Source organism: Haliotis asinina, chromosome 13 (genome assembly GCF_037392515.1).
Source record: "Haliotis asinina isolate JCU_RB_2024 chromosome 13, JCU_Hal_asi_v2, whole genome shotgun sequence".
Classification (NCBI taxonomy): domain Eukaryota; kingdom Metazoa; phylum Mollusca; class Gastropoda; order Lepetellida; family Haliotidae; genus Haliotis; species Haliotis asinina.
The window spans coordinates 12,315,337-12,330,154 of NC_090292.1; the positions used below are offsets into that span (position 1 = coordinate 12,315,337).

Sequence of the window (14,818 nt, forward strand, 5' to 3'; positions counted from 1 at the left end):
GTCCAGGTGAGACCCACACAACAATGTCACCTTCACACACCATCAAGCATGTCCAGGTGAGACCCACACAACCATGTCACCTTCACACACCATCAAGCATGTCCAGGTGAGACCCACACAACCATGTCACCTTCACACACCATCAAGTATGTCCAGGTGAGACCCACACAACAATGTCACCTTCACACACCATCAAGTATGTCCAGGTGAGACCCACACAACAATGTCACCTTCACACACCATCAAGTATGTCCAGGTGAGACCCACACAACAATGTCACCTTCACACACCATCAAGTATGTCCAGGTGAGACCCACACAACAATGTCACCTTCACACACCATCAAGTATGTCCAGGTGAGACCCACACAACAATGTCACCTTCACACACCATCAAGTATGTCCAGGTGAGACCCACACAACATTGTCACCTTCACACACCATCAAGTATGTCCAGGTGAGACCCACACAACAATGTCACCTTCACACACCATCAAGTATGTCCAGGTGAGACCCACACAACAATGTCACCTTCACACACCATCAAGTATGTCCAGCTGAGACCCACACAACAATGTCACCTTCACACACCATCAAGTATGTCCAGGTGAGACCCACACAACAAAGTCACCTTCACACACCATCAAGTATGTCCAGGTGAGACCCACACAACAATGTCACCTTCACACACCATCAAGTATGTCCAGGTGAGACCCACACAACAATGTCACCTTCACACACCATCAAGTATGTCCAGGTGAGACCCACACAACAAAGTCACCTTCACACACCATCAAGTATGTCCAGGTGAGACCCACACAACAATGTCACCTTCACACACCATCAAGTATGTCCAGGTGAGACCCACACAACAATGTCACCTTCACACACCATCAAGCATGTCCAGGTGAGACCCACACAACAATGTCACCTTCACACACCATCAAGCATGTCCAGGTGAGACCCACACAACAATGTCACCTTCACACACCATCAAGTATGTCCAGGTGAGACCAACACAACAATGTCACCTTCACACACCATCAAGTATGTCCAGGTGAGACCCACACAACCATGTCACCTTCACACACCATCAAGTATGTCCAGGTGAGACCCACACAACCATGTCACCTTCACACACCATCAAGTATGTCCAGGTGAGACCCACACAACCATGTCACCTTCACACACCATCAAGTATGTCCAGGTGAGACCCACACAACCATGTCACCTTCACACACCATCAAGTATGTCCAGGTGAGACCCACACAACCATGTCACCTTCACACACCATCAAGTATGTCCAGGTCAGACCCAGACAACAATGTCACCTTCACACGCCATCAAGTATGTCCAGGTGAGACCCACACAACAATGTCACATTTACACGCCATCAAGCATGTCCAGGTGAGACCCACACAACAATGTCACCTTCACACACCATCAAGCATCTCCAGGTGAGACCCACACAACAATGGCACCTTCACACTCCATCAAGCATGTCCAGGTGAGACCCACACAACAATGTCACCTTCACACACCATCAAGTATGTCCAGGTGAGACCCACACAACCATGTCACCTTCACACACCATCAAGTATGTCCAGGTGAGACCCACACAACCATGTCACCTTCACACACCATCAAGTATGTCCAGTTGAGACCCACACAACCATGTCACCTTCACACACCATCAAGTATGTCCAGGTGAGACCCACACAACCATGTCACCTTCACACACCATCAAGTATGTCCAGGTGAGACCCACACAACCATGTCACCTTCACACACCATCAAGTATGTCCAGGTGAGACCCACACAACAATGTCACCTTCACACACCATCAAGTATGTCCAGGTGAGACCCACACAACAATGTCACCTTCACACACCATCAAGTATGTCCAGGTGTGACCCACACAACAATGTCACCTTCACACACCATCAAGTATGTCCAGGTGAGACCCACACAACAATGTCACCTTCACACACCATCAAGTATGTCCAGGTGAGACCCACACAACAATGTCACCTTCACACACCATCAAGTATGTCCAGGTGAGACCCACACAACGATGTCACCTTCACACACCATCAAGTATGTCCAGGTGAGACCCACACAACAATGTCACCTTCACACACCATCAAGTATGTCCAGGTGAGACCCACACAACCATGTCACCTTCACACACCATCAAGTATGTCCAGGTGAGACCCACACAACAATGTCACCTTCACACACCATCAAGTATGTCCAGGTGAGACCCACACAACAATGTCACCTTCACACACCATCAAGTATGTCCAGGTGAGACCCACACAACAATGTCACCTTCACACACCATCAAGTATGTCCAGGTGAGACCCACACAACAATGTCACCTTCACACACCATCAAGTATGTCCAGGTGAGACCCACACAACAATGTCACCTTCACACACCATCAAGTATGTCCAGGTGAGACCCACACAACAATGTCACCTTCACACACCATCAAGTATGTCCAGGTGAGACCCACACAACAATGTCACCTTCACACACCATCAAGTATGTCCAGGTGAGACCCACACAACAATGTCACCTTCACACACCATCAAGTATGTCCAGGTGAGACCCACACAACAATGTCACCTTCACACACCATCAAGTATGTCCAGGTGAGACCCACACAACAATGTCACCTTCACACACCATCAAGTATGTCCAGGTGAGACCCACACAACAATGTCACCTTCACACACCATCAAGTATGTCCAGGTGAGACCCACACAACAATGTCACCTTCACACACCATCAAGTATGTCCAGGTGAGACCCACACAACAATGTCACCTTCACACACCATCAAGTATGTCCAGGTGAGACCCACACAACAATGTCACCTTCACACACCATCAAGTATGTCCAGGTGAGACCCACACAACAATGTCACCTTCACACACCATCAAGTATGTCCAGGTGAGACCCACACAACAATGTCACCTTCACACACCATCAAGTATGTCCAGGTGAGACCCACACAACAATGTCACCTGCACACACCATCAAGTATGTCCAGGTGAGACCCACACAACAATGTCACCTTCACACACCATCAAGTATGTCCAGGTGAGACCCACACAACAATGTCACCTTCACACACCATCAAGTATGTCCAGGTGAGACCCACACAACAATGTCACCTTCACACACCATCAAGTATGTCCAGGTGAGACCCACACAACAATGTCACCTTCACACACCATCAAGTATGTCCAGGTGAGACCCACACAACAATGTCACCTTCACACACCATCAAGTATGTCCAGGTGAGACCCACACAACAATGTCACATTTACACGCCATCAAGTTTGTCCAGGTGAGACCCACACAGCAATGTCACCTTCATACACCATCAGGTATGTCCAGGTGAGACCCACACAACAATGTCACCTTCACACACCATCAAGTATGTCCAGGTGAGACCCACACAACAATGTCACATTCATACACCATCAAGTACGTCCAGGTAAGACCCACACAACAATGTCACCTTCATACACCATCAGGTATGTCCAGGTAAGACACATACATCAATGTCACTTTCATACACCACCGGACTGTCCAGGTGAGGCGCATATATCATGTCACCTTCACACACCATCAAGTATGTCCAGGTGAGACCCACACAACAATGTCACCTTCACACACCATCAAGTATGTCCAGGTGAGACCCACACAACAATGTCACCTTCACACACCATCAAGTATGTCCAGGAAAGACCCACACAACAAAGTCACCTTCACACACCATCAAGTATGTCCAGGTGAGACCCACACAACAATGTCACCTTCACACACCATCAAGTATGTCCAGGAAAGACCCACACAACAATGTCACCTTCACACACCATCAAGTATGTCCAGGTGAGACCCACACAACAATGTCACCTTCACACACCATCAAGTATGTCCAGGTAAGACCCACACAACAATGTCACCTTCACACACCATCAAGTATGTCCAGGTGAGACCCACACAACAAAGTCACCTTCACACACCATCAAGTATGTCCAGGTGAGACCCACACAACAATGTCACCTTCACACACCATCAAGTATGTCCAGGTAAGACCCACACAACAAAGTCACCTTCACACACCATCAAGTATGTCCAGGTGAGACCCACACAACAATGTCACCTTCACACACCATCAAGTATGTCCAGGAAAGACCCACACAACAATGTCACCTTCACACACCATCAAGTATGTCCAGGTGAGACCCACACAACAATGTCACCTTCACACACCATCAAGTATGTCCAGGTAAGACCCACACAACAATGTCACCTTCACACACCATCAAGTATGTCCAGGTGAGACCCACACAACAATGTCACCTTCATACACCATCAAGTATGTCCAGGTGAGACCCACACAACAATTTCACCTTCATACACCATCAAGTATGTCCAGGTGAGACCCACACAACAATGTCACCTTCACACACCATCAAGTATGTCCAGGTGAGACCCACACAACAATGTCACCTTCATACACCATCAAGTATGTCCAGGTGAGACCCACACAACAATGTCACCTTCACACATCATCAAGTATGTCCAGGTAAGACCCACACAACAATGTCACCTTCATACACCATCAAGTATGTCCAGGTGAGACCTACGCAACAATGTCACCTTCACACACCATCAAGTATGTCCAGGTGAGACCCACACAACAATGTCACCTTCACACACCATCAAGTATGTCCAGGTGAGACCCACACAACAATGTCACCTTCACACACCATCAAGTATGTCCAGGTGAGACCCACACAACAAAGTCACCTTCACACACCATCAAGTATGTCCAGGTGAGACCCACACAACAATGTCACCTTCACACACCATCAAGCATGTCCAGGTGAGACCCACACAACAATGTCACCTTCATACACCATCAAGTATGTCCAGGTGAGACCCACACAACAATGTCACCTTCACACACCATCAAGTATGTCCAGGTGAGACCCACACAACAATGTCACCTTCACACACCATCAAGTATGTCCAGGTGAGACCCACACAACAATGTCACCTTCATACACCATCAAGTATGTCCAGGTGAGACCCACACAACAATGTCACCTTCATACACCATCAAGTATGTCCAGGTGAGACCCACACAACAATGTCACCTTCACACACCATCAAGTATGTCCAGGTAAGACAGATACATCAATGTTGCTTTCATACACCATCAAGTATGTCCAGGTGAGACCCACACAACAATGTCACCTTCATACACCATCAAGTATGTCCAGGTAAGACACATACATCAATGTCACATTCATACACCACCGGACTGTCCAGGTGAGGCACAGATATCATGTCACCTTCACACACCACCTGTATATCCATTTGAGACACAGACACCATTGTTACCTTCATTCACCACCTGTATGTAAAAGGGAGACATAGATATGAATACCACCTATATGTATCCGTGAGACACAGGCAAATCTGTCACCTTCATACACCACCTGTATATCCAGGTGAGACACAGACACCATTGTTACCTTCATTCACCACCTCTCTGTGAAAATGAGACACAGACATCAATATCACCTTCATACACCACCTGCATGTTCAGGCAACATACAGACATCAGTGTTACTTCATACACCACCTGTATATTCAGGTGAGACACACACATCAATGTCACTTTCATACATCACCTGTATGTCCAGGCGATACACAGACACCACTGTCAACTTCATACACCACCTGCATGTTCAGGCAACACACAGACATCAAGGTCTGACATCAACTTTCATGCACCACGTGTGTTCAGGTGATACTAAGACATCATGTCACCTCCATACACCACCTGCATGTCCAGGTGAGACACACACATCAATGTCACTTTCATACATCACCTGTATGTCCAGGCGATACACAGACACCACTGTCCCCTTCACACACCACCTGTATGTCCGAGTGAGACACACATCGTGTCACCTTTCTTCACCACCTGTATGTCCAGGTGAGACGTAGACACAACTGTCATCTTCATGTACCACCTGTATGTCCAGGTGAGACACAGAGACCAATGTCACCTTCATACACCACATTTATCTCCAGGTGAGACACGGACACAACTGTTACTTTCATACACCAGGTGCAATCCTGTGCCCCCACTGACTTCATCTATATGTTCTGAAACACCCATATACTGTGCTTGCCTCCTATCACCGAATGTTGGTGACTTCACCCAAAATGTCAAGGTGACCCAAAACAATTAACACTTGGAGTGATATATGACTCAGGCCTCCTGTGATTCATCCTCAGGAACGTACAGCAAGGATGTGGCTTCCAGTGTGAGCAGGTTCAAGTTAGCCGTCGTACAGAGCATAGTGGCTATGGGCGGCATCTCACCCATCAGGATAAGCAACATGCAGGTAATAAGAACGACATACAGGTGGTGTGGACAACATACAGTTAGTTTGGACAACATACAGATGACAGTGTGGATAACAAACACATAGTGTAGACAACGGACAGGCAGCGTGAGCAGAACATACCGGTAGCGTGGACATCAGACAGGTTGTGTGAGCAACATACAGGTAATGTGGACAACATACGCTTATATTGGACAACATACAGATGACATGAACAACATACAGCTAGTTTGAAAAACATACAGGTACTGTGGACAACATACAGGTAGTGGGGACAATTTACCGGTAGCGCGGACGAGAGACATGCTGTGTGAACAACATACAGGTGGTGTGGACAACAGACAGGCTGTGTAGACAACAGACAGTAAGTGTGGACAACAGACATGATGTGTGGACAACAAACAGGTAGTGTGGACAACATACGGTTCCTGTCGAAAATATACAGGTAGTGTGGACAACGTACATATAGTGTGGACACAATCCAAGTTGTGTGGACAATACAGAGGTATTCTGGACAATCTACAGGTAGTGTGGGCAACATACAGATAGTCTGGACAACTTACGGGTAATGGTGACAACATACAGGTAGTGTGGGCAAAACAGACGTAGTGTGGACAGCGTGCATATAGTGTGGACACAATCCAAGTTGTGTGGACAATACAGAGGTATTCTGGACAATCTACAGGTAGTGTGGGAAACATACAGATAGTCTGGACAACTTACGGGTAATGGTGACAACATACAGGTAGTGTGGACAAAACAGACGTAGTGTGGACAACATACAGGTAGTGTGGGCAACATACTGTTAGTGTGGACTATACAAAGGTAGTGTGGACAACATACTGTTAGTGTGGACTATACAAAGGTAGTGTGGACAACATACAGGTAGTGTGGACAATGCAGAGGTAGTGTGGACAACGTACAGGTAGTGTGAACAACATAGAGGTAGTGTGGACAATATACAAGTAGTGTATACAAGATACAGGTAGTGTAGACAATACAGAGGCAATTTTGGGCAATACAGTCGTAGTGTGGACAGCATGTAGGTACTGTGGACAACATACAGGTAATTTGGAAAATACAGAGGTAGTGTGGACAACATACGGTTCCTGTGGAAAATATACAGGTAGTGTGGACAACGTACATATAGTGTGGACACAATCCAAGTTGTGTGGACAATACAGAGGTATTCTGGACAATCTACAGGTAGTGTGGGCAACATACAGATAGTCTGGACAACTTACGGGTAATGGTGACAACATACAAGTAGTGTGGACAAAACAGACGTAGTGTGGACAACATACAGGTAGTGTGGGCAACATACTGTTAGTGTGGACTATACAAAGGTAGTGTGGACAACATACTGTTAGTGTGGACTATACAAAGGTAGTGTGGACAACATACAGGTAGTGTGGACAATGCAGAGGTAGTGTGGACAACGTACAGGTAGTGTGAACAACATGGAGGTAGTGTGGACAATATACAAGTAGTGTATACAAGATACAGGTAGTGTAGACAATACAGAGGCAATTTTGGGCAATACAGTCGTAGTGTGGACAGCATGTAGGTACTGTGGACAACATACAGGTAATTTGGAAAATACAGAGGTAGTGTGGACAACATACAGGTAGTATGGACAAAACACAGGCAGTCTGGGCAATAGAGAGGTAGTGGGAGAGTGTGAAGAATACACATGTACTGAGGACTTTACACAAGTAGTGTGGACAATAGACGGGTATTCTGGGCAATACACAGGTATTATGGGCGATACACAGGCGGTGTGGGCAACATACAGTTAGTGTGGACAAACTTCAAGTAATATGAAAAATACACAGGTAGTGTGGAAAACCCACAGGTAGTATGGAAAGTCTATATGTACTTTTGACAATACACTGGATGTGGCGACAATACACCGGTAGTGTGGAAAACATACAGGTAGTGTGGACAATACACAGATATTGTGGGAATGCACACGTACTGAGGACAACATACGGGTAGTGTGGGCAATACAAAGGTAGTGTGGACAACACAAAGGTAGTGTGGAAAATACTCAGGTAGTGTGTTCAACATACATGTAGTGTGGACAATACGGAAGTAGTGTGTACTGGAAACAGGTAGTGTGGGAAACAAACAGACGTTAGAGAAAACACACTATGGCTGAGTAGATATTAACTACTGGTTCTGTATTCCATACACATCGCTAATTATGTTAGGTGTAGGTATGGCAATGCGTCAGTTGCAACTGGACTTCTAGCCCGTGACAAGTTACTGGCTACTGAATTTTCATGAGGGTGATTTGTGAATATAAAAGCAAGTCTTTGAAGGGCATTTAGAAGTGAAATGCATAAGAATGAAGATTTTATGGATATCAACTTCTTTATATGAGAACACAACGTAGCTCTGTACCCCATTCTCTATCACCTGATGAAGGAGTAAGCATTAACTCCGAAACGTTGTGTTCTCATATAAAGAAGTTGATATCCATAAAATCTTCATTCTTAATATAAAAGCAGTTCAGACTTCTTAAGTTATACTGCAGTTTTAACCTATGCAAGTTTATGGCATAAAATTGTGTTTCCTATTAACTGCTTCCCTTTTTGAAATTCTTTGCTTAGTTTGCTCGTTCAAGTCTTGGGCTAGTGAATTATGTGGGCTAGTAACTTTCAGGCATAGCTTGCCCGATTGGCTAGCAAATTGAGGATATGCACAGCTTAGTCAGCTTGACCTGATCAAATGAATACTAATGCATTGCGTGACCGTGTCACAACTGGTAGGGTCTATTATTGTGAAGGGGTGCACCTTTGTCAGCTAATTGTCAACATGTCGAAACAGCCGGGACAGGGTCGCCGTCTACCATTCTCTGCTCCCCTATTTAATGAAGTCCTCCACCTGCCTTTTGCGCATATTGACCATCCGCATCATGCATGTGTAGTGTAGCTCTGGTCAGGCTGAACAAGCTGTCCCTATTTCGTGCAGGTGGATTTCAGTACCGGTGATGTTCTGGTCAGCTTCACCATCCTGGACAAGGCTCCAATTCAAGGTGACGTCTCGACTGGCTACACTGACATTCCTCTCGCCGATGCCGTCACCGCAATCACCAACAGCGTCAATTCTGGACAGTTCGAGATATTTCTCGACAAAGCAACGTTTCCTAATGCACCGGTATGAATAACGACGCGTGTATATTGATCTACTGTAACCCATGCTTGTCGTAAGAGGCGACTGACGGGATTGGGGGGTAAGGCTCCCTTCCTTGTTGGACACATGTCATCGTATAGTGTTTAACATGTGTTGTCATACCCCATTTGCCTAGATTGATGTTCACGATGTGTATCACTAGATTGTCTAGTCCAGCCTCGATTACTTACAGATCGCCGCTATAAATCTGGAATATTGCTGAGTGCGGCGTAAAACAACGCCGAAACTATTATATAACTTCATGTATGTTTTAGTATACCTTAAAAAACTAAAGGGAGACCCATCGCATGCATTTTTCATAATACTGTACTGAAGACGACTAACAGAATCGGGTGACCACTGGGTTGTATGGTATTAACCATACTCCATCCATGGGCCCATTATTAATATCTACTAAGAAGCGTGAAGGACTCCCTGTATCTTTCACATAACTCTAGTTCATCTGTCACGACCTACCCGTGTTCCTTCACTTCGTCGACCCGTGAAGATCCGGCGTATGATAATAATTAGTGAATAACATGAACTATTCGAAAGTGGCGATATCTGTTCCTGTTAGTTGTTACCCGTGAAGGTCCCAGGGTAGAGTAAGCCTTCAGTAAACCATACTTGCTATAAAAGGCGACTATGCGTGGCGTGAGAGGCGACTAACGGGATCGGGTGGCCAGACTCGCTGATTTGGGTCTCATCGGTTCCCAATTGCGGAGATCGATGTTCATACTATTGATCACTGGATTGCCTGTTCCAGACTCAGTTACGTACAAACCGCCGATAGCTGTAATGTTGCTGAGAGCGGCGTAAAAGTAAAATCACTCACTCACTCACTCACCTTAACATCATCTATTAAGCATACATTGCTAAGAGGTTGTCCTCTTCCTTTGCGATGAGTTGTTTCACCAGGGTTGTTCACTAGAGACTCAAATAAACGACTGATTTCGTTTTTTGAAATTTCATATATTAAATTCAAAAATAGAAAAGGCGACAACGCTTAATGGTTTTTTCTTGTTTTGGGACTAAATTTAGTTTATTTGAGTACAGAATATTTTGGTCAGACTCTATTTCGGAAAAGAGGAAGACACGATTTCTGTTCCTGCGTTGTGATGTCCGTTTTACTAACAACTTCTACATCCGCAGAAAACACTGACTGCTAAGAAGTACTCAGCAAGCTCTTGGGACGTGGTCGTCAAAGAATATTATGGGACACCCACCAAAACCGGTTACAGTGGAGGTACGGACAGATTACAAGGTGTTCTTTGCTACACAAGAACCGGTGAACATCCGGGTTATAATTGGTCTTCATCAACAGATGCTTGCCATAAAAGGCAACTATGCTTGTCGTAAGAGGCGACTAACGGGATCGGGTGGTCAGGCTCGCTGACCTGGTTGACACATGTCATTGGTTGCCAATTGCGCAGATCGATGCTCGGGTATTCGCTGTCTTGTTTGATATATGTCATAGTACGGTATATATGCCGTTCATAACGCAGTTGCTTAGACCCATACCCACGATGTGTGAATCACTGGATTGTCTGGGCTTGGCTCTGTTATTTACAGACCGTCGCCATATAGCTGCATTGCGGCATAAAAAAACAACACCAGTCAACTGCATGAATTAAATATCGCCGGGAACTTGTTTGATGCTTGGCGACTCACAAAATCAAGTATTTGAGTGTGGCTTTCATAGATGGTGTAGCCTAGAGGTTAAAGTGTTCTCTCGTTACGTCCAGGACCCGGGTTCGATTCCCTACATGGGTACAATATGTGGACCCCATTTCTGTTTCTGGTGCACACTAATTTCTAAAGTCGGTCTAAAATGTTATCTTTGTCCTCATACTGCAGGACACTAATTTCCAAACTTGGTCTAAAATGTCTTCACTGTTCTCATTCCAGGAGCCATGGCCGGACTTGGTGTCGCCATGATAGTGATTGGACTTTGTATTGGCTTTGGCATTCTTTTCGCCATTTACAAAGTCAGAGGCGGGTCCTTCACCAACAGTTTCTCACCGAAAACATTCGTTGAAAAGGAGATGGAGTGATCAGGCCTTCGTCGTCTCTCAAATAGTTTGTCATGTTTCCATCCATTCGAAATCAAGGGAGTATGTTTACACTCGACACTCGACTTTTGGGATGTTCACATACACTGAGCAACGTGAAACGAATGGAATAGAAACTTGCACCGTGTGAAATACTAGCAGTCAAACCCCCTTGTGTCGAAGCTTCATGAGTCTTTATGGTCGTTGCTTTCTGAAGTCCTTTCAATTTCGACACAGCTGTGTTTCACCGTCTTTCAGTAAAGAGACCCATTTTATGACTTCGGCATCTCGTTTGAACAGATTGTTTTCTCCCGAACAACGACTGTGTCTTGTATTAGTATATTGGACGTGTATTGTATTGTTGGAGTGTACATTGAACTATTCATGATCACATTTTTTTAATGAAACTTGTAATCTTAACCATTATCTTAACAGTAATCGTTAAACGTGAACGACTTATTAGCGGGAGAAGTTTTGTCGCGAGTTTCATCTTTGTCTCTTGTGAATAGAAGTTCACACACATAGTGTTTATGTATTGTTGCCAATGTTCTATTTTTCTTAACAATACGTCATTATGAAATTCATTTTGATTATCTACCAATTTCTAATATTCTGCCATGGTGATGAAACATCAAAGCTGCTGTACATGCAATGGAATTAAATGATTCCTGGAAATGTGAGCACTTTGTATCCAGACAAGGAGTGAGAGAATAAGGGCCATTGTGCCGTTAATTTTACCAGCTCTAATGATATTGGCTATTTCTGTATTCAAACACAACAGGTTCTCTTAGTGACGCTGTCAGCATGCATTCCGCATCTAAATGCAGGACCCATGTACAGAACTTTGACAGGAGACAAGAACAGATATTTTATTGGTCCCATATATGAGTAATGGACCGTCACGTCCCAATTCTTCTGCTTAAAAGGGAGGCGTAGTGATGTTTCACTCCGAAGATCCGGATTCGATTCCCCAGATATATACAAAGTGTATGGACCATATGTTGCTAAAACGGCGTAAAATAAACTCACTCGCCCTATCCCTCCACCCCGTCCCCTATCCCCCGTAGACATGGCTTTGAATGGTAATTAACGTCAAATATCAAGGTTTTGCTATTTTTTTACATGATTCGATAATTCGACACGTAATTCACAAATCAATTACCACAACTTTTTCAATACATGTACTTCGAAATAAACGTGTTCTTTAAACTTGCGCAGTTTGAGAACTTTTCCAAGATGAAACTGGGGTGAATGGTAACAGCCTGGTTTTTCATGGGTTCGATTCACAACACGTAGATTCCCGCGGTAAGATAACACTGATGGTTCACAGATCTGTACAGCTCAGCTTGTCGGCCATATGGGATTGATTGATTTTTGATTAACACGGTAATCAATCCTCATGCTTTTGATCACTGGATATTGTCGATTATTTACAGTGAGTGGGCATAGTTTTACGCCGCACTATATGGTGGCGGTCTATAAATGATCGAGTCTGGACCAGACAATCCAGTGATCAGCAACATGAGCATCGATCTGCTCATTTGGGAACCGATGACATGTGTCAACCAAGTCAGCGAGTCTGAACCCCGACCCCGTTAGTCGCCTCTTACGATAAACTTAGTTGCCTGTTGTGGCAAGCATGGGTTTCTGAATGCCTATTCTACCCCGGATATCTTCACGGGTCCGATTATTTACAGATTGCCGCCATATAACTGGAATATTGCTGAGTGTTGCGTAAAACGAAACTCACTCATTCACTGAAGATCAAATCTAACCCAGATCTTCACCAGTACAGCCATATGGAATAGGAGACGAATGAATCTAAAAATCTTCCATGTTAAGCCATGGGTGTAGTACAGGGAAACCGTAAGTGTCAGGGCAAATCTTACACGACCTGTCTGAGCGGGCTGTGTCGCATCGCAGGACAGACCGAGATTCTGGGATTCACCTGATTCTGGCACGACAACGGGAGTTACCTCGGTTTGCAATACACGAAAAATCCAGCCCATCGTCGTCTTCGTCGTCATCATCATTCATCATCATCATCATCATCATCATCATCATGATCACCAGTTCTGTACTTTGTGCGGGAGTTCTTGGAGCACATCGACCAACGATTGGCATTTCTGTGCTTGTCCGTGACAAGGTCTGACGGGTCTGTCAGCGGTAACTGTCTCTTTCCCGCTTCATTTGAGTTCTTCATTTGATGTTGAACTGTAGGCCAGGGGCATTAGACACAAACAATAGGTGACAATGGAAAAAATAGTGGAAAGCTGATGATGATATTGATATTTTTGAATTACTGTCAATGCCGGTTTATACAATGTGCCGGATTGCAAAGCTGATGATAAATGTACAAGCCACGGAAGGGACTTGGATTGTATGCCGTTGTAGACAACTTGCTGGATTAGACAAATGCCGTTTTTTACAGCTTCCACTGAGTAGTTTTCCATCAAAACATCTATTCCTTCACTTTCATTGTCATAGCATATTGTTCAGAATTAACAACATCAGTACTACAAATGAAGATGTAAATTGAACTTTAAACAAATGGACATCACAGGATTAATGGCTCAGGCACATGTTGAAATCCTAAGCAACATATGACATCTTCAAAACAGCATTGAAATATCATCGTGTCTTACCATCCATGGGACAACTTGTTTCAGACTGCCCATATGTTGTAAGGCACCAACAAAGGACCTAATATATGTACGGAAATGTTAGTTTTCACCAGTAAAGGAAACGTACAATCTGTTCAGACTCAAACAATATAGAGTCAAAGAATACTTCCACAATAGATTCTGAGTTAACCTTTCATCAGTTAGACGTATTTTTTGTAGCTTATCTCTTTTATATAAAACCAAGTGAAGCTAACCTGAAGGAAACGCAAAAAGTTTCAGCATACTTTCTGAACAGTCACAAAGGGAGGGAGATAACTCGCGGTGGCTTAGTTTATAGTTCAGAATGATCGAAATTTTCTTTAAAAGACAAGTGAAATACCAACATCCAACATCTACTGATCCTGGCTGCCATTAACAGGTTTATTGGCACAGTGATAAAGAAAAAACAATGCAGGGAGAAACGAATTTATTTACTTCGATACAACCGGATGCTTGACACGCCAAGGTTCGACACAACCATGTATG

General features: G+C 44.5%; 1 protein-coding gene across 1 annotated transcript in view; it reads left to right on the forward strand.

Moving 5' to 3' along the window:
• The window catches only part of LOC137260496 (uncharacterized), a 38,928-nt gene extending 26,050 nt beyond the window's left edge, over nucleotides 1-12,878 (forward strand). Inside the window, exons 12-15 of the mRNA XM_067798170.1 lie at nucleotides 6,332-6,441; nucleotides 9,418-9,603; nucleotides 10,771-10,864; nucleotides 11,527-12,878. Coding sequence (XP_067654271.1) covers nucleotides 6,332-6,441; nucleotides 9,418-9,603; nucleotides 10,771-10,864; nucleotides 11,527-11,672 — 536 coding nt within the window. The 3' untranslated portion in view covers nucleotides 11,673-12,878. The remainder of the gene's footprint in view (nucleotides 1-6,331; nucleotides 6,442-9,417; nucleotides 9,604-10,770; nucleotides 10,865-11,526) is intronic.
• The last annotated feature ends 1,940 nt before the right edge of the window (nucleotides 12,879-14,818 follow it).